Source organism: Crocodylus siamensis, chromosome 5, assembly GCF_052110815.1.
Source record: "Crocodylus siamensis isolate JL-2025a chromosome 5, ASM5211081v1, whole genome shotgun sequence".
NCBI lineage: Eukaryota > Metazoa > Chordata > Crocodylia > Crocodylidae > Crocodylus > Crocodylus siamensis.
The window spans coordinates 105146657-105167428 of record NC_143399.1 but is presented as its reverse complement, the minus strand read 5'-3'; the positions used below and the strand labels follow the sequence as shown (position 1 = coordinate 105167428).

The 20772-nt window shown below is 43.2% G+C and overlaps 1 protein-coding gene across 2 annotated transcripts in view; it reads left to right on the top strand.

The window, feature by feature from the left end:
• CDH10 (cadherin 10) overlaps positions 1-20772 on the top strand; it is a 204368-nt gene that overhangs the window by 72847 nt on the left and 110749 nt on the right. For both annotated transcript variants that reach the window (XM_090049942.1, XM_090049943.1), the window contains one exon: positions 3728-4095. In XM_090049942.1, the coding sequence (XP_089906068.1) occupies positions 3865-4095 (231 nt within the window). In that variant the 5' untranslated portion in view covers positions 3728-3864. The remainder of the gene's footprint in view (positions 1-3727; positions 4096-20772) is intronic.

Here is a 20772-nt window from a genome sequence, read left to right as displayed (position 1 = left end):
GGTGGGGGGCGGGGTTTGAAGATTTGTATTTAACTGTGGATGACAGTATTCAACATTGGATAATACTTGCTATGCTGCCTTTGGACATCTTTAAAATCATGTTTTCAGTGATCATGACATCAGGACCCAAACCAAATTTTGTCTTCCAAGCTATTGTCATTCCTACCCTGCTATATGGGTGTGAAACTGGTAAAACATACAAGAAATGCATGTAAGCTTTGGAACATTACTATCAGCAATATATTTGACAAATTCCACATATCAGTTGGAAGGACAGAAGAACTGTTGCCAATTTTTTGGCTGAAGCAAACTAGTGGCATTGATGCCATGTTTATATGGTACATCATAAGGATGCCTAGCCACTGGATCCCAGAAACAGGTCCTCTACTCCCATCTCACCAATGGTCCTACTCCCATCTCACCAATGGTCACTGCTCTAGAGGTGGGGGGAAAAAACCAGGTTCAAGGATATAATAATTGTTAACATTAATGCTTAGGAGACTCAAGCACAGAATTGTCCCCAGTGGTGCCATTATCTACAACAAGGTATTGATCTCTTTGAGTAAACTCGCATCACTATGGAGGCAGACAGACAAGAGAACCAAAGGGAGACATTACCAGAACATCCTTCTTTCTCCTTAAACTATTTGCTAGGTCTGTACTTGAACATGCAGATGCTAACGTACAAAAGTTCCCAGATAGTTTGTTTGGAAATCTTAGACCCCATTTGTAGTCTAGAGAAAGTATGGCACTTCTAAATGGACATGGAAGTGAAAATGTATTTCAATATCCACTGTTCATCCTGCCCAATATAGTGGCATAAAACAATGTAAAGGGATTGATTCCAGGATGCAAGAAAAGGTTAGATACAATTTTGTTACAAGAAAAGGTTAGATAGGTCACCAGTCAGATCTGATTTTCTGCCAAACCTAACTTCATGGTGCTCTTAGGTGGCAATAACAATTACTCAGGACAGCCAAGCTTCTCACTGAAGTTCCAGAGTTAGGATCAGTTGACAATGTAAAGCTTTAGTGATTTCAGAGAAGGCCAAGTAGAAATCTTGGTTTTGTTGGTGGCACTTATCTTGAATATTGATCAGCATAGGTCTACTGTTCTGAGGATATCTCTGAAACATTTACTAGAGCAGGGAGCTGGACTACAGTACATCCTGAGGTTTATAGTAGCCTACTTTAATATGATCCCAGAATATTTAAAACTTGCTTTTAAATTAAGAGATTCCTCACTAACACATCACTTTTGCTTAGCATACCAAGGAAGAGAGGGGCAAACAAAAGGGTACACAATTGACATTTATAATGAGAAATGCCAGTGAATATGTGCAAATTTGCTTGTAAATGTTTAGCCTTATATAGATCTCTCTTACAGTACAAGTTTTTGCTGAAGTTTTCCAGCTTCCAAAAAACTGATAGTGATAAAATACCCTCATGACTGAACCTAGAATCTGAAGGCAAAATTTGGCTCTTGAATTTAATTTATTTTTATGGTTGAACCACATGAAATGGCTAGATTTCACATGCTCTCTATCCCATGCTATAAATCATTCCCTTCTGATGAGAAACTTCTTACATACTTGAACTTGAGTGAACCTGACTTGAGTTACATTGGTAGTGAAATCTCAAAAAAAAAAAAGAAAATTAAAGACAAGAAAGAAAAAAGTTTGGATTGGTACTGAGCTCTACTTTGAAAAGTTTGAAACATCTAGCGCCTTTTCATCCATTATGTGAAGATAGTGAAGTAAACAGAGTTAATTTAAGAATAAACTTAATCAATATATTTTCTTTCTTGTTAACTACTCGTGGATACACCTAATTAGTCATGGATACACCTAAAATCCACCTGATAGTACTGCTTGAGGTTCTTTGTCACTATAGAATATACCAGTTCTATATGTGGCAGAACTTTTAGCACTTGCCTATAAATCCTTTTCTTTATTTGCAGATTTAGGAATATAAAAGATTCTTGAAGTAAAAAATAAAGAAATATTATGCTACTCAGAAAACAAAGTATAAGGTAATTTCATATACTGTCATACTTCAGCAGCAGGAAAAAACAACACTATTTCCCATTTTGCATGAATCGGGAGCACTATGAAAATAGGCAAACAACCTTTCTTTTGCAAGAAATAATGTTCTAGTTCTAGTCACAAAATATAAAGACTACATACATTGCATATGCAATGACTGTCTTATTCCATTTATGATCCTGAAATGGGAGATTTAATATCAGTTGTATTAATATTTTATTTAATGTTTAATGTAATATTTTTATATTGCAGTTTATATCACTTGGTTACTCAAACAAATCAGCCTGAATCACATAAGGATTTGCTCTTAAGAATTTGATATTTTCCTGGTTAAACTTTCACGAGAAAGCAAATCAGCTAATGGTTTTTATAATTCAGTGGGCTAAATTGTGATAGGAGTTTCTGTTTGATAATGAGAGAAGACGTTGTCATAATCTACCTATATTTGTTTTTATCATACTTTTGTGCCACTAGGAAAATTAAAAATGAGACAAATCAACAAACAACCAGTTTCCATTCCCTAACCCCCCCCTCAAAAGAACAAAAAATCAAACTAAAAGAGTACCAAACTAAATTTGATAGGAAATGGTTATGTTTCTTTTTCTCTCTGTATACTTGTATATAAATACTTACATTTAAGTACACTGCAAACTAAAGTTTTCCTGGGGTCTCTTTGCCCTGGGATCAGAACAGATTAGGTCCTAGGCCTTTTATCAGTTCTTCTATATTTAAGATTGAGTTTGAATGTTACATTGGTTCATACTGTAAGTACTTCAACCTAGGAAATTTTTATATTAAAAAGTTTGCTTCTTGTCATGTTGTATTTCTTCTGATGCATATGATGCTCTCTTTTTGCCATTTAAAGTACCTTGGGGAACAAGTGTTTCACCATTTCTTGGTTTCTAAAACTGCTTTGCATTAGGCTTTCAGGCTCTTGATAAAAAGATTAATATAACACTGGATTATTTGTAAATCAAATCGGGTGGAAACATTTCAAGTAAAGGCTGCAATATTGAATATGTAAGTGCTAGTGGTATTAATTCCCCAGTCATCTTTAAAGTTCCTTAATTGAAAAGTTTAGGGCAGAAAACAGCTCACTATATTTTTACTGTGTTTCTCCTGTAACATTTTGAAAGCAGCTACTTAATATATTTGTAGACCTCCCATTAGGTGAGAGTTGTCAGATAACCTTTATAGTCACCACCTCAGCCATTAGTGATGTATCTGTGGGAGATAATCAGGTTTCTTTCTTTGTTATATGGCTTTGCAGCTACACAGTCAAGAATGATTGGAAGTAAAATATGTTCATAGATTTCTTAGACATTAGGGCTGGAAGGGACTTCAGAAGATCGAGTCTAACCCCCTGCCCCAGGTGCAGGAAGTCAGCTGGGGTCATAGGATCCCAGCAAGATAAAGATCCAACTTTCTCTTGAAGGTGTTCAAAGTAGGTGCTTGAACCACCTATGGTGGCAGTCTATTCCAGACCTTGGGGGCTTGGACTGTAAATAAGTTCTTCCTTATGTCCAGCCTGAAATGGTCTTGCAGTAGTTGATAACCATTCAACCTCATAATCCCTTGGGGTGCTCTGGTGAACAATTGTTTCCCCAGATCCTGAAGAGCACCCCTTATAAACTTAATTAAATGTTTTCAACTTATGCTGTGTATTTTTCTGTTTACTTTGAGGATTTGGTGGATATGAATAGAATAGAAATGAACTACTGGAAACCACTCTGCTTCACTGCCAACTAGAGAAAGACCAAAAGATAAACGATTTACCTTGCAACTTGTTGACTTGTAAGGACAGTCAGCAGTGGAGAGCTATGATAATACAACAAGTCCTAGTTCTGCTGCTGCTCTGGGTATATCTGCCACATCCCTGCTGTACAGAAATGCTCTTCAGAAGGACTACTGAGCACCAGCCAAAAGGCTTTGTGACACGTGCTTCAGGAAGTGATGGGAAAGCGCTTTACCGCCAAAAACGAGGCTGGATGTGGAACCAGTTCTTCTTGCTGGAGGAATATACAGGATCTGATTATCAATATGTTGGCAAGGTAGGTCTATGTTTTAGTTTGATTCTCTTTGATTTTCTTGTGTATTTTCTCTCCTATTTTTCTCAAGCTATTGTTTGTGACGTTTTCTCATAGATATTAAAGTAGGTTTCTAGGCAACTTCACATGTTCTGTTAGAAATCCTAAAAATAATAAGAATGACAACAGCTGGTTAAATTTACTCAGAAACATTTGAATAAAACAAGTCGTTGTGTTTTTTCTTTTTAACATAATTCCTTCTATAACCTATTTAATTTCCTCTTCTATATCTGAGTCTAGTATTTTACATGTCTAAAAACAAATACATTCTAAAATTCTATCATATTTTTCTCTTTGACTGTTTCTTGTTTCAAGCAAGTTATCAGACTCCTTTTTTGGTTCCTGTGCTCTTTGCATAGAGTCCTTCTAAAAACAAAATGCCCCCTTTCCAACTCTCCCTGTGTCTAAAAAAATTGCAGAGGTTGACCTTCATTAACAAAAGGTGTGAGAGGGAAGATATATGCAGGATAAAATTGTGAACTTAATCTTATTGACACTAAAATAATTCTATGCTCCCAGATCTAAGCATAGCTTATTAAACTACATAAACTACTTGTGGGTAGCTTGCTTCAGTCCCATGTGTTTGAAGTTGGTATATTTGCACTGAGTCTGTGGTAGTGCAGATCTCAGTCCAATATTTTAACATCACACAATGATAAAATAGAGAAAATAGATGGAATGGCTACAAAACAAGAATTCCTGCAAGGAGAGGTTTAGATGAGTGGCTTTATTATATATTATGACAAACAAAGATATCTTTGTGTCTTTACTTTTGTCACCCAAAGCATATACAAATGGGGACTGCTGGCAAAATAAATTTAAGTAATCAGTAGTAGAAGTGCCATGGACAGAATGGAATGCATGAACAAAACTGCACTGACCACAACCCATATTCCTAAATCTTCTCTTCACATATTACCCTGATCCATCAAAGACAAAGCCAAGTGAGTTCCTGTACTGTTGTTTTAGATCTGGGAGTACCAATATTCAGGCAGAACAACCCCCTTCCTCACTCTGGTTTTTCACATTATCCTTCCTAGCTGTTAGTCTCTCAGGTTTTGTGAGGTAAGAATTTGTTCTGCTTAAATGTTGGCTGATGTACCGGTAAGGCTTTACCTTTTATCACCTTTGTAAATGGCAAATTCACTGAGATTTAACCAGCATTTGGAATTGAACTTTAATGTGACAGTAATTGCCTATGATGATATGATTTATCATGCCACAGTATTGGGAGTGATATCCACATTATATAAAAGCACCCAATTCAAATAACCTCATGGGGTGCATCCACACAAGTGCAAATGTGCATCTCACAGTATCTCAATGCCCTTTGAGCTGCTGCAAGAGGCACTTGCACTTGCAAGTATGCAGCACAGGGGCACAATTAGACCCCTGGATATCAAGGGGTCAGAAAGATTCACAGCAGAAAAAACTGGAGCAGGGCACAGGACCATGGCCTGAGGCAACCAGAGGCTTGGTCCTCCACAGAGTCATCTGTCCTCCCTGTGTCATCCAGCCAGGCCACTTCTGTGCATGCAGGACCTGGGATGGTGTGGCCAGCAGTCCCTGCAAGTGGTGCACAGTCCTTGGTGACAGCCTGGAGCTGCCTGAAATCACACAGCTCTGCTTCATGCTGCACTGTGCTACACCATGCCAAGCTGCAGCAGTGCACTGTGGCAGAGGCCACACAGATACCTGGCAGCTGGGGCCAAGCCATGCTGCCCACCCCCCCCATTGTGCAAGAGGGCTGTGCTACAAGGCCAAGAGGATGGCTGCTATTGCTGCTAAGCTGTGGGGAAGTTTGGAGCTGGGTGGGGAGGGTGCAGGGGGGCTGCAGCCAAACAAGGGAGCATGCATGGGGGCTGCAGGCAGGCAGGGGGGAGGCAAGCAGGCCACAGCCAGCCAGGCAGGTTGGCAGACCCACCCCTCCCAAGTTGCCCCTCTATGGTCTCCTGCACCCTCAGTAGTCCCCATCTGCTCCTCCAGCTCCCCCTATCCCCTACTTACCCGGCATGAAGCCAGGTCCCAGTTGATGTGACCTCTGTGGGGGGCATGTGGCTGCTGTGGGGGGGAAATCCATGTGGTGTGCAGGGAGGCTGTGCCCTGCGGGGGACAGGGGACCCACCCCTTCTGAGCAGCCCCCCCTTGTAGCCCCCTCTACACCCACACTCCCCCCACAATCCATCCACAAGCCCCACAACCCCAAGCCACCCCAAAAACCTCTCGCCCACATTCCTGGCCCTGTGGGGCGGGAGTGAGGGGAATGGGGTGGCGGGGTGAGTTCTGGGTTGAGAGTGAGGGGCAAAGGCAGGGAAAGGACAGTGGCATATCAGTGCTGCTCAGCTCTGTACATCCTGATGAGTGAAGGGGGTAGTGGCAGCTCTGATTTTTATATGACAGAGAAGCTCAGAGTCAATGCCAAACTGCATAAATAAGTAGAAATTATTTTATTATGATGATGGAGGCACTGGTAGGCTTCCAAGTTGCTTTACAATTGTAAATCAATAAAACATTGCCTAACTGATCTCTTCCTCTCTCTATATATAGATCTATCTATCTATCTATCTATTTATCTATCTATCTACCTATAGAGTGGTCTTTTGTTTTAATTGGGGAGGAACATGGATTTTGGCGTGTTTTAAACAGTGAATATGGGATTTTTTTTTCAGAGATTTTGCAGGTTTTAAATAAGGAACACTGGAATTCCTGCTAGAGAGACCAGTGGCAAGAACCAGGCAGAAGATCCTGGTCAGGGCAAGCACCTGGAATCCAGCTAGAGGTGGCTGACCTCCTAGCCACTTAGGGCCAGGAGGACATGCTTTGACAGTTCAAAGCAGGCCACTAAATGGGAACATCTTCCGGGTGATAGCTGCCCAGATGGCCGGGCAAGGGCACACATGACAGTAGTGCCGCATAAAGCCAACTATGCAGCCACAGCCTGCTGGCAGTTGGCCCAGAGGGGCAGGTGCCTCTACTGGCCATGCAGTTCCCATCTGGGTCTGGCAGGCATGCAGCCTTGGGGCCACATGCTGTTGCAGGTGGCAGCAGGTCACAGCCAGGCAGCAGCCTCCACTGCCAGACTGCTGCAGTGGGTAGAGGGTGTAGAGAATTCTCAGGGGTGCTTCAGAAGTCCAGCTGCCACAAGGGCTAGTGTCTCCCGATACCAGTTGGCCAGTCCCCAGAAGTTCCTGAGAGTAAATAGCACTGAGCTACTTGCCAGGGCAGCTTTTTTATTGATGGGGCCAGCACAGGTGCTAGCCCTGGGCTCTAGCTCCCCCTGGATGCAGATCCGGGAGGAGGCAGGCAGGGTTATTTTAACCCAGGTGACACAATTTGCTGCACACCAAAGTGCATATCCGGGCACATGTGTGGCAGCAAAAAGCCCTGGCTCAAAGTTGTACTGCTTCTATTTGAGCTGCTTTAAGTGCACATGCTTGCATGTATGGAGATGCCCATGTAGTGCAATATAACATGCCTGATTATGTATGTTATGTTAATTCCTACAGACCTATGTGGAAAACAAAACAAAACAACTAAATAATTTGGGGGTTTTTTCCAAGAATTTTTTTTTTTTTTAATATTGAAAATTTGACAATGCCAAGTCAGACTTAGCACATTTAATTGACTTGGGTTCTAAGATGAGATATGAAAATTATGGCAACAACCCTGGTTTTGATCTGTGAGGTCCATCCCCTGTGATTGTACTGATTATCACTGAGGTCTTTTTTGCACAGGCAGAGTAGTCCAAGCTAGAAGATGTTAGTGCAAGCCCTAGTTTGGATTTAGGCTTTCATGGTGCATCTACACAAGCAATTAATTAAGGAAAAGCAATAAACTCCAGAGCTGTTTCATCCAGAGTACACTAGTTCTGGGCACAATGTCTACATGTGTGCCTCAGATAGCAGCACTTTGATCCAGAGTGGAGCTGGCCCAAGTTAGCAGCAGGCTCATGATGTTAGTCCCGGGCTCCAGACAGCAGAAGAGGGTGACAAAGGGGATAGCTGGGGCACTAGGGTGCCAAACATGTGGAGCCATGTGGCCAGGCAGCAGCCAGGAGCCTGGTCCCTGCCTGGTCATTGTCTACATGTGCGTTTCAGTGCAGCTTATTATTCTACTGTAAGTACTGTCTCTGATGGTACTATCTTATGGTGGAGTAAATTAGTTTTTTGCACCCTAATACTAGCACATGTATAGATGGTGATGCCTAACTACAGAGCTAATTAGTAGATACACTTCAGGATCCATCAATATGACATGCTAGAAGCACAGTAGACTAATTATACTGCACATTAGTGCATCACAGCAAACATTGTGCTAATGCGATAATGCACAGTAGAATTAGTCTGCTGTGCGTTAGTGTCAAGGAAAAGACGTGTGCTGGTGCTACTGTGCAATACCACCCATTATGGCACATTAATTTAATACTTATTCTTACAGGTACTAAACTTAATGCACTGTAATTACAACACATTAATGCATGTGTATACATGACTTCAGAGTTCCATTTTAAGCTTGGATTTCCAGGTACAGGCAACCCCTGCTTAGTGCTCTTAATTAATTCCTGAAAAAATGAGTGTTAAGCAAAACCAAATTTCACTTTCACTTTTCACTTTCTAAAGCCACCAAAATCACCAGAATCAGGCTGTTAGGATTGGTGCCAGTTCCAGTGCCAGCACTACAATGCCCGCGAGCATTATAACAAAACTCACTTAGCATGAAGTAAAATTGGGTATCTATGTAAAATGGGTGTTATAGCAAAACAGGTTTTACCTGTACTCCAAATCATGAAGCAAATCTCATTGGAAGCCACCTTTCATCAATTGGTGTTAAGTCAAAATTGTATCCTCATGGAAAAAAAAAATCAAATAGAATAGGTGATACCATTATAGATTCATAGATTGTAAGGATCTGTCTCAGAAGATCATCGGGTCCAGCCCTTGTACCAGGCCAGAAAGATAACTGGGGGTCAGGTGACCCCAGCAAGGTGACTCTCTATTTTCCTCTTGAAGATTTCCAGGGTAGATGATTGCACCACCTCTGGAAGGAGCTTATTCCAAAGCCTGGACACTGACTGTGAAGAAGTTTTTCCTAATGTTGAGCCTGAATCGATCTTCCAGGAGTTTGTGGCCATTACTCCTGGTCTTCCCTTCGGGTACCCTGGTGAACAGTTGCTTACAGAGCCCTTGATGTATTCCCCTAGTATAGCAGTAAGCTGCTACCAGGTCCCCTCTCAACTTTCTTTTCCTCATGCTAAAGAGTCCCAGATCCCTCAGATCCCCTTTCCTCATATGACTTCCCTTTTAAGACTCTGATCATCTGAGTGGCTCTTCTTTGGACTCTCTCAAGCTTGTCCACATTCTTGTTAAAGTGTAGTGCCCAGAATTGGATGCAGTACTCCAGCTGTGGTCTCACCAGTGCTGCGTAGAGCAGAAGAATCACCTCCTTGGTTTTGCTGGAGATGTATCGATTGATACATGCCAGAGTACTATTTGCCCTACTTGGTACAGCATTGTGCTGCCAGCTCATATTCATACTGTGGTTTATTATTACCCTGAGGTCCCTTTCATTCATGGTGCTAGTCAGTTTGGTGCCACCAGGCCTGTAGGTGTGTTGGGGGTTGCTTGTCCTGACGTGAAGCATATCACATTTTTCAACATTAAATTTATCAGGTTCCAATCCACCCAACTTCCTAGCCTTTCTAGGTCCATCTGTATCTGTAGGTTATCGTCAAGCATGACCATACTTCCCTATAACTTGGTGTCATCCTCAAACTTGGCCAGTGAGCTCTTCACCCCCACATCCAAATCATTAATAAAGATGTTGAAAAGTACTGGACTGAGTACTGACCCCTGTGGGACACTGCTGCCCACTTCTCACCAGGATGACACATGTCCTTTCACTGCGACTCTCTGGGTTCCAGTTTCTCACCCACCTGACTGTCTTGATATTAAACCTACAATCCTCCAATTTTCTCACGAGGCCATTGTAGGATACTAGATCAAAGGCCTTTTGAAGTCAAAGTATGCAATGTCAACCTGCTCTCTCATGTCTAGATGGCAAGTTACCTGGTCATAGAAGAAGATTAGGTTGGTAAGGCAAGATCTGTCCTCAATGAAGCCATGCTGGCTGTCATTCACAATCTTACCTTCTGCAAGCTTATTACACATAGACTCCTTGATTAAATTTTCTGGATTTTCCCTAGGATGGAAGTTAGGCTGATTGGCCTGCAGTTACCTGGATCCTCCCTCCTGCCCTTCATGTGGATGGGCACAACACTGGCCTTCTTCCAGTCCTCAGGGACTTCTCCAGAGTGCCATGAGTTGTGGAAGAGATTCACTAGGGGTTCTGCAATGACTTTGGTCAGCTTCTTCAGCACTGTCGGACGAAGATCATCTAGTCCCATTTACTTATATATGTCTAATTTTTTTAATTGGTCATACACCAATTCTATGGTGTAGGGAGGCAATTATTCATACCATGCTCATGCTCTACTCCACCTGGTGTGGTTTTTCCCTTGGTCCATTGAAAGACCAAGGCAAAGAGGTCATTCAGGAGTTTAGCTTTCTCCTGGGTATCAGTAACCAGCTCTCCTGGGTTCTTGAGCAATGGCCCCACAGTCCCTCCTGTTCCCTATGTACCTTAAGAAGGACTTTTTGTCCTTGATTCCTGTTGCTAATCTAAGTTCAGTCACTGCTTTAGCCTGTCTTATCTGTTCCCTGCAAATGTGAGCTGTCATGGAATAGTCCTCCTTGGGGCTCGCCCTGAGCTAAAATTGTTTATAAGCCTCTTTCTTTTTTCTTAAGAGGAACATGATTCTGTGTTTAGCCAAGAGGGCTTCCCAGCCCTTATGTTACCTTTTCTCCACATGGGAATAGGCTTCTTTTTGTACTTTAAGGATTGTGTCCTTAAGGAACAACCATGTTTCATGCACATCTCTTGCATGAAGACTATACCTCGGTTGCTTGGGGCCGCAGGGGGGCGGTCAGGAAGGCCAAGGTGGAGATGGAACTGGGACTAACTACCCAGATCAAGGACAACAAGACGTAGTCTTCCTGGACTTTAGGAAGGCCTTCGACAGTGTCTCTCACCCCATTCTCATTAAAAACTAGGGGACTGTGGTGTGTGGTGTCGACACGTACACAGTCAAATGGGTCACTAACTGGCTGGAGGGCTGAACCCAGAGAGTGGTGGTGGATGGGTCATTTTCGAGGTATGTGGGCAGTGGGGTCCCCCAGGGCTCGGTCCTTGGGCTGCACTGTTCAACATAGTTTCATAGTTTCATAGTTTTTAGGGTCAGAAGGGACCTGAGTAGATCATCTAGTCTGACCCCCTGCCATGGCAGGAAATAATACTGGGGTCAAATGACCCCAGCAAGATGTTCATCCAACTTCCTCTTAAAAACCCCCAGGGTAGGAGCCAGCCCCACTTCTCTTGGAAGTTGGTTTCAGATCCTAGCCGCCCTGACTGTGAAGTAGCGCTTCCTGATATCTAGCCTAAACCTGCCCTCTGCCAGCTTGTGACCGTTATTCCTGGTCACTCCTGGCAGTGCACGGGGGAGTAGTGATTCCCCCAATGCCTGCTGATCCCCCTGACTAATTTATAACAGGCCACTAGATCCCCCCTCAGCCTTCTCTTTTGGAGGCTGAACGGGTTCAGGTCCCGTAGCCTCTCCTCATACGGCCTGCCCCGCTGTCCCCTGATTATGTGAGTGTCCCTCCTCTGGACCCTCTCAATGCTGTTCACATCCCTCTTGAAGTGTGGCACGCAGAACTGGACGCAGTACTCCAGCTGCAGCCTGACCAGTGCCACACAGAGGGGGAGGATCACCTCTTTGGACCTGCTTGAGATGCATCTGTGGATGCATGACAAGGTATGGTTGGCCTTCCTGACTGCCTCCCCACACTGCCGGCCCATGTTCATCTTGGAGTCAGTGATGACTCCAAGATCCTTTTCCGCCTCCATGCTGACAAGAGGGGAGTTGCCCAACCGGTAGGTATGGTTCTGGTTCTTCCTCCCCAGGTGTATCACCTTGCACCTGTCTGTGTTGAATCCCATCCTATTCACATCCGCCCACCCTTGTAGCTTGTCTAGGTCTGATTGAAGCCTGATGCTTCCTTCTAGTGTGCCAACATCCCCCCACATCTTAGTGTCATCAGCAAATTTGAACAGGGTGCTTTTTACCCCCTTATCCCCCCACTGATGAAGATGTTGAACAGTGCGGGCCCGAGGACCGAACCCTACGGAACCCCACTGCCCACGTCCTTCCAGGTTGAGAAGGACCCATCCACTACCACCCTCTGGGTACGGCCCTCCAGCCAGTTGGCTACGTAATTGACTGTGTGGGTGTTGACACCACAGTCCCCCAGTTTCTTAATGAGGACGGGGTGAGAGACAGTGTCAAATGCCTTCCAGAAGTCCAGGGAGGCTATGTCCACTGCTACCCCTGCATCTAATGATCTGGTAATCTGATCATAGAAGGCAACCAGGTTGGTCTGACAGGACCTGCCACTGATGAACCTGTGTTGGTTGCCCCTAAGCATGCAGTCCCCTGCTGGCCCCTCCTGGATGTGTGCCAGCATAATTTTCTCAAACAGCTTGCCTAGGATTAGGCAACTGGCCTATAGTTTTCATCTTCATCAGTGACTTGGATGAGGCAGTAAAAAGCACCCTGTTCAAATTCACAGATGACATTAAGATATGGGGGGAAGTGGGCATGCTAGAACAGAGGAATTGGCTGCAATTGGACCTAGACAGGTTACAGGGGTGGGTGGATGAGAACAGGTTGGGTTTCAACACTGAAAAATGCAAGGTGCTGCACCTGGGGAGGAAAAACCAGCAGCATACCTACAGGCTGGGGAACTCCCTTCTCATCAGTACAGAGGCAGAAAAGGATCTTGGAATCATTATTGAGTGGGACAACCATACCTTGTTATGCATCCACAGATGCATCTTAAGCAGGTCCAAGGAGGTGATTCTCCCCCTTTATGCGACACTGGTCAGGCCGCAGTTGGAGTACTGTGTCCAGTTCTGGGCACTGCATTTCAAGAGGGATGTGGATAACATGGAGAGGGTCCAGAGGAGGGCCACTCGCATGATCAGGGGGCAGCAGGGCAGGCCCTACGAGGAGAGGCTGAGGGAAGGAAAAATGCATCTAGGGAGGAAAAATGTCCAGCACACCTACAGCCTAGGAAATGACCTGCTGGGTGGCACGGAAGTGGAAAGGGATCTTGGAGTCCTAGTGGACTCCAAGATGAACATGAGTCGGCAGTGTGACGAAACCATCAGAAAAGCCAATGGCACTTTATCGTGCATCAGCAGATGCATGACAAATAGGTCCAAGGAGGTGATACTTCCCCTCTATCAGGCGCTGGTCAGACCGCAGCTGGAGTTCTGCAAGCAAATCTGGGCGCCGCACTTCAAGAAGGATGCGGATAACCTGGAGAGGGTCCAGAGAAGGGCCACTCGTATGGTTCAGGGCCTGCAGGCCAAGCCCTACGAGGAGAGATTAGAGAAACTGGACCTTTTCAGCCTCCGCAAGAGAAGGTTGAGAGGCGACCTGGTGGCTGCCTATAAGTTCGTCAGGGGGGCACAGAAGGGAATTGGTGAGTATTTATTCACCAAGGCGCCCCCGGGGGTTACAAGAAATAATGGCCACAAGCTAGAAGAGAGCAGATTTAGATTGGATATTAGGAGGAACTTCTTCACAGTTCGAGTGGCCAAGGTCTGGAACGGGCTCCCAAGGGAGGTGGTGTTCTCCCCTACCCTGGGGGTATTCAAGAGAAGGTTGGATGTGTATCTAGCTGGGGTAATGTAGGCCCAGCACTCTTTCCTGCTTATGCAGGGGGTCGGACTCGATGATCTATTGAGGTCCCTTCCGACCCTAGCATCTATGAATCTATGAATCTATCTATGAAGGCTCGGGAGGGGGGATCTAGTGTCTGTTTACAAACTAGTAAATGGGGGACCAGCAGGCATTGGGGGAGTCCCTGTTCCCCCAAGCACTATCAGGAGTGACTACAAATAATGGTCACAAGCTGGCAGAGGATAGATTCAGACTAGGCATCAGAAGGCGTTACTTCACTGTCAGGGTGGCTAGGATCCGGAACCAACTTCCAAGTGAAGTGGTGCTGGCTTCTACCCTGGGGGTCTTTAAGAGGAAGCTAGATGACCACCTTGCTGGGGTTGTTTGACCCCAGTACTTTTTCCTGCCATGGCAGGGGGTCAGACTTGATGATCTGCTTGGGTCCTTTCTGACCCTACCAACTATGAAACTATAAGTCTAGCAGAGCATCACCTCTGGTTGGCCCATGCACCTCCTAAGTCAGGAAGAGCTCCTCGACAAAGGTCAGGAAGGATCATAGCTGATCCAACCATGTCACATGCCCATGCCTCAGTCAGTTCCTGGTCAGTTCCTCTCCCTGGTTTGGTGATCTGTAGTATACACCTATAATTAGATTTCTCTTGCTGCACTCCTCCCCACCCCCGCAACTTGACCCAGAGGGTTTCAAGCAGGCCTTTTTTGGAGCTGATGGCCTCCAAGGAGGTGTATTGCTCTTTCACATAGAGAGCAACACCTCCACCTTTCTTATCCCTCTGGTCCCTTCTTTTCAGGGTGTAACCCTCTATAGCTATTCTCCAGTCATGTGAGGAGTCCCACCAGATGTCTATAAAGCCCTGCTAGATCATAATGCACATTGTAGGGTAGGAGGGCTAGCTCCTCCTGCTTATTCCCCATGCTCCTGGCATTAGTATATAGATACCTGAGTCCTCTTACTGAATTCCTTGTATTCCTGGTCTGCTGATGGAGAACTATTCCCTCAAACTACTCCCAAAAAAATGACTCTCCCAGTGTCTCTATCTACAGGGCTTCCTTGTATGTTGGTCCTTGGACATGTTTGGATTTGTGTATTCCCGTCCCCCAACAATCTTGGTTTAAAGCCCTGTCCAGAAGCTTACAAACAGGGATTTATCTTTCCTCATGAGGAGGATGCCTTTACTTCCCAGGACTCCTCTGCTGGGAAGTGTTTTACAGAAACTACTCTTTAAAAACCTGTAGAATTTGGGTGGTTCTTTAAATGTATGTAATGAGTATGAATATTTTCTATTACATTCTATAGCACCATTTTGTAAAATAATGAATATTTTGTGTTTTCACTGGAGGTGCACTGACATATCAGTGCCATATCTGGTAAGCACTGAGACAAGGAAAATTAACATCAATGGCTATCAGCTTTTTTGGCCAGTGGACCTGATAATGTCACCGATAAATGCCATGTGCCAGGAAGAGAATGGCACAGCTCCTGACCCTGAGTCCTCAGCAGACAGCCCGCCTCTGCCCTGCACACAAATACAGGGTGGTGCATGCCCCCCATGCCTCCCCTGGGGGTATGCATAGCAGTGGGGATCCTTCCCCTTCCTCACCCTCCCATGTCCCCTGGATGAGTTGTCCATGGCTCCATCCCACTCCCAGCCCCAGCCCCAGGGTCACATTGACCACCCTGGCTGGGCAATGCCTTCCCCAGTCCCTGCCCCTGGCCCTGCCCCACTCCCTCCATCACTGTGGGGGCCTCTATCTGCCTCCTCCCTCACTTCCCTTTTCCCACCCCCACAGACTTACCAGCTGGATGCTGCTCTGCATGTTGCCTGGCTGCATTCCTGTAAATTGGCTATTGGATCAGTGTTGATTGATATGACTGGTTAATAATTGGCAATCGATATTGGCCAAGAAAATCTTTATCGGTGCACCCCTAGTTTTCACTAGAAACTGGTTGAACCTGATTTATTGTCCCTGCTCCTAGGACTTTGCCTATTTGCATTAGACATTGGTTATAAAACAGAAATAAGCATGGTATTAGGGGCTGGAACTCAGGTCTCTCTCTGTCCAGAGGAATGCCCTAGTCAGTGAGCTATAGACCTTGGCTTCCTCTTGCTTGCTTTCCTTTTGGCTTTATGATTCCTACATTCTCAGATGCCCAGTGGATTTATAAGCTTGTGTTTAGGAGCCTCTTCCAAGAGGCAGGATATATTGGTTTGAATACTCTTAGGCTGAGGAGGGTCCACACCTCAAAGCTTCCACTTCCTGAATGAGTACTCAAGCCATTATGATACGCAAAAAGTGGGAACCTTCCAATGATTTTGAGTGAAAGTCATCAAGTATCAGTGATGATCTCAGTGTTATTCATGTGACTTAGGCATATTCCAAAGACACCTAATGGATAGGGCCCTTTCAAGAACTCAAGTATTGTTTAGCCTTCTCCTACCAACATTTTGGATTCTAATAGAGCTTAGGTGGGAGATAGGTACCTAGGCACTCAAATGGAATTGTGTCTGAGCATATAGAGAAAACCAAACATAGGTGCCCAATGAAGTCCGCAGTCCCAAATTGGGGCACCCAGTGAAATTAGTGGACAGAGCCAGTTTGCATAGCTTTTTGGTATTTGATTGCCTAAATTCCACTTAGTTCCAATACAGCTGCCTGTTTCTTATTTTTAGCCACTTAGTGCCATTTATAAGCCCATAATATAAATGGGATTTAGATATCTACATTCCTTTGGGAAGCTTGATGTAAGTCCCTTCACCCTTTTTTCCTGCTAATCCTACCCAAGGTCAAGTTCTGAAGGCTTTGGATAGGTGAGGAGTTTCACTAGAGTCAGTAGAACAGCTTGTATGACTGCAAGTATTCTAGACTTGGACTGATACCATCAGAAATGTCTGTTCAAAATATACACAACCAGCTTCTGTTCTTGCCATGAAATAGTATGAAAAATGAGTTGTAAATGGACCAAAGAGTTATGAGGTATCAGGGTTTGAGGAAGGAAGCAGTATATATCTTCTTCATTAACACCCAGAAACCTGGTGTTAGGGAGTGGAAAAATTCTCAAGAACAGCAGCTTATTTGTAAATGGAAGTTGCTGTTAATAATCAAGGATTCTTATTAACACCTTGGTGGTTAAGCATGCTTATTTTAATTGTGCTAGCCCATGTTTTCACTGAAAAAAATGCTTGAAAAGCAATAATATGATGATAAGACTTGGGCTTGTTGTCTATGATCCCAATAGTTTTCTTAAATATTTCCCTTTTCTAGTTCACACATAAAGTTCACACTAGTTCACTGGTTTTGTATTCATGACTACAGCATTAAAATTCATAAAGAAAAAAACTGTTTAGTAGATCCTTTTCTTTAAAGAGAATATACTTCATGCAGACTGTTATTTTTGGTTTTTGCTTTGTTTTGTACTCCAAAGGAGGGAGCATTTATTAAAATATCCAGTAAATCAGTAAGCAGCAAATAGGAATTCAGAAATGACAGAAGCTCAAATGTGAGTAAATTGCCTTTGTCAGCCACTATTTCCATTTATTGTGCATTACTCAATGGGTCTGTAGTTTCAATTGTGACCTTTAAAAGTAATTAGTGTTTGTATTTACAGGAGTACCCATAGTGTGATGCACTCTCAGCACTCTTTTAAACATTTATTTCTCTTTAAAATATATCTTTAAATGATGCTTATTCTGTTCCAAGTATTCTTACCAGGAATTAAAGATACAACTGCAGTCACACCAGCAGTATGTCCACTTTCTAACCCAGGATATAATTAATTGGTGATGAAAACGGATGTGCAAAATACCATGGAGGATTCACAAATATTAACTTTCCTTTTATTCTCACCTTCCCCTCCAGAACTGAGGAAGTAAATGGGCTTGAAGTATGCCCTAAAATGCAGTTTCTCTAGCTTATTAGTTTGGATGAAAGAAAGGAGTAAATTGTAAAGTTAAAAGTTCATATATAGTACCCCACACCAGAAGCTTGTTCTCTTCCATACCTATTTTTCTTTTTCTACTTCTTTTGCTTGAATGTGTAGATTCCTCTTCTTCTTTTCTTCTACTTACTATTAGTTAACAATATTCTTATAGTCATGATGTATTCTTGTAGTCATGATGATAGAAGTAGGTCCTTCAGATAAATTGAAAAGGAATTGGATAATGATCTTATGTCCTGAAGTCTGGGCTTTAAAAGACCCTTATCAATGGAAGGAAGGTAATGGAGGCAGTTATAGCAGGGGATGCAGTCAGAGCATTGAGGCTGACATTTCTGGAGGAGCTCATGATTAGAGGCAAAATAGTAAGAGGAAGAAACAGAGTAAATAGAGAGGGGGCCGAACTAAGAAGAAACTGAAGGATAGGTAAGGTCAGCAGTTTAATTTGGTAATATTTGCTTAGTAAACAAGATAAATCCCCTTTTCGTGTTCAGAACAGGTGGCCATAATACCCTTACCTGACAGTGTAGAAATATGAATATATATTTCTGTAGAGCCACCTCTACATCAGATACATACTATGATACTTTACAGTTGCCTTATTAGGTGCAGAACATTAATTAAAAATAGCCTAAATTTCTAAAAAAGTCCAATAAATAAACAATTAAGTCCTCTTTCTGAAATCAAGGACTTCTACTTAAATATAGAATAGGCACACCTGCCTTCTAAGTTCATGATGAAGGTATAGAAGAGGACAAAAGGAGCCCCATAATAATTGTTACTCATATTTATTATGGCAGTACCTAAAAGCCAACAAAAAATCAAGCCTTGCTACATAATTCACAGAGGGAAGTGGGCAATCCTTCCCTTGAAGGGGTTTTGATCTAAGTAGGTATATCGCAGCTGCATAATTTCTACCTTGGGATGAGAGAAATGATTGCGGTTAGTGTCAACATACCTGAGCTAGCTTTACACCATCTAAATTGGATACCACTCAGGGATTACCTGGGGCTAATTTCCTGTAAAGTTTAGGGTGGTTTTCTGCAAATGATATAGTAGCCCACCTGTAGAAACAGGACCAATGCTAAAGCTACTTTGGGCATCTCAAACTAGTTGCAATCACTACTGTAAGCAAACTTATTTCAATTGGCCTAGCCCTCGTTTTCACAAAAAAATTGCTGGCAAATTATTTTATCTATCTTGACAGTAATGTGGAGAATTTTCTCCTGGGTCAGGGAAAAGAGTTAGAAAACACAGTAGAATGAACAATGCCAATGTAGCAAATGATGAAGTTCCTTACATTAACGTATTCGTTTTTCTTTTTTTTTCAGAAATGCATAAACTTAATAGAAAGAATAATAAAGAGAGAAGGGACAATGAAAGAACAGGGATGAAGATAACAGGGCAGCATAGAAGAGGCATAGATGTGGAGGGGATCTCAGGTAGAATGGCCTGGGGGATAGAACACTGTAGGAAATAGCCAATCACACAAGGTAGAGAAGATCCAATAACAAAATCAGAAAGTTCTTTAACTGCTGACTAGTTTCTGATTTAGCTCCTTCTCAAGTTGCTTTTACCAATTGGAGATTCTTGCAGGTTCTTCTATTTACTTTTTAATACCTTTCCCCACAGTTACTGCATTGTTTGTAATTAAATGGGAAGAATGCTAAAATGGAACAAACCATTCAAGATGGCCAAAAATGTAGGGAAAATGTATGCTGAAGGCAGAGTGACAAAGTGTTTATGCAAAGTTAATTCTAAAAAAGAAAAAAGTACAGAAGAACAACAGTTGTAATATGCATTAGTAAAACATTCAGCAAAGGTACAACCAGTGGAGAACAATTTCATTAAGACTGTGAACTCACAACTTTAAGATTGCTAAGCTTATGGTTAATTTTTCTTTGCTAAAAATTGTAAATTTATTCTATCTAGAAATTGCAGAACAACCTTCAGGCTGTTGACTATCACATTATCCCTTGAAACAAATGACAGAGGTTCAGAATGCAGTTTGTGTATTCATTTGTTTTATTCACTTTACAGTTTAATCCAATTCAAGAAAGTCCAGCTGGCAAAGTGTTTTAGGAGTATACAGTGCTACATATTCATGATCAAGGTACACTATGCCCATTTAGTAACAACCAAAATTCTCCAAGAAAAGTCAGAAAAGCACATTTTTCAGGTACAGTCACCCACTGAGACATAAAAGAGAGCCTGGCGTATATTGCAGCAGTTATGGACCCTTTACTACGTGTTTCTACACTGACTATTTTATTTGAAGATGTTAATAAAAATCCAAATTATTTTTTTCTTCCGTTAAATTGTCAGAATTGAAAAATCTTTGGGGCTGAAGTTAAAGGCTGTCTTTGTTTAACTAGTATTGAGCATAACACTATCAATAGTAAAGCACAGCTTATATGCAGAATCTATTTTTTCTTGTTTATCAAATTGTAATTGTTCTGGCAATCAGTAGTGCAGGGATCTTCAGCTTCCATGCAGCTAGGGCCACATACCCAACAGGACACATCAGTGGGGGCCCCCACACTGAGGCAAGGTACAGGCCCTCAGGCTAGATGCAACACAGACACTGGTCCTGCTGCAGTATGTGCTCATGCAAGCACTACTTCTGCCCCACAATTGCTGCACTGCATGCATTCACCCCATCATTCTACTGCATGGGCACATGGATGCTGCATATCCCTAACCCCATTAGATATACCACACTCCCAAGAGGCCTTGGCCTCTTCTACTCTGCTACTGTGCTCCACCCCATGGGGTAGAAACAGGAAGCAGCAACAGGGGAGAGAGGGAATCCTGGAGATTTTAGTTCCTGTTGCCTCCAGAGTGTTAGGGGCAAGAGCATGGGAACACAACTTAACCCTTCTTGAGT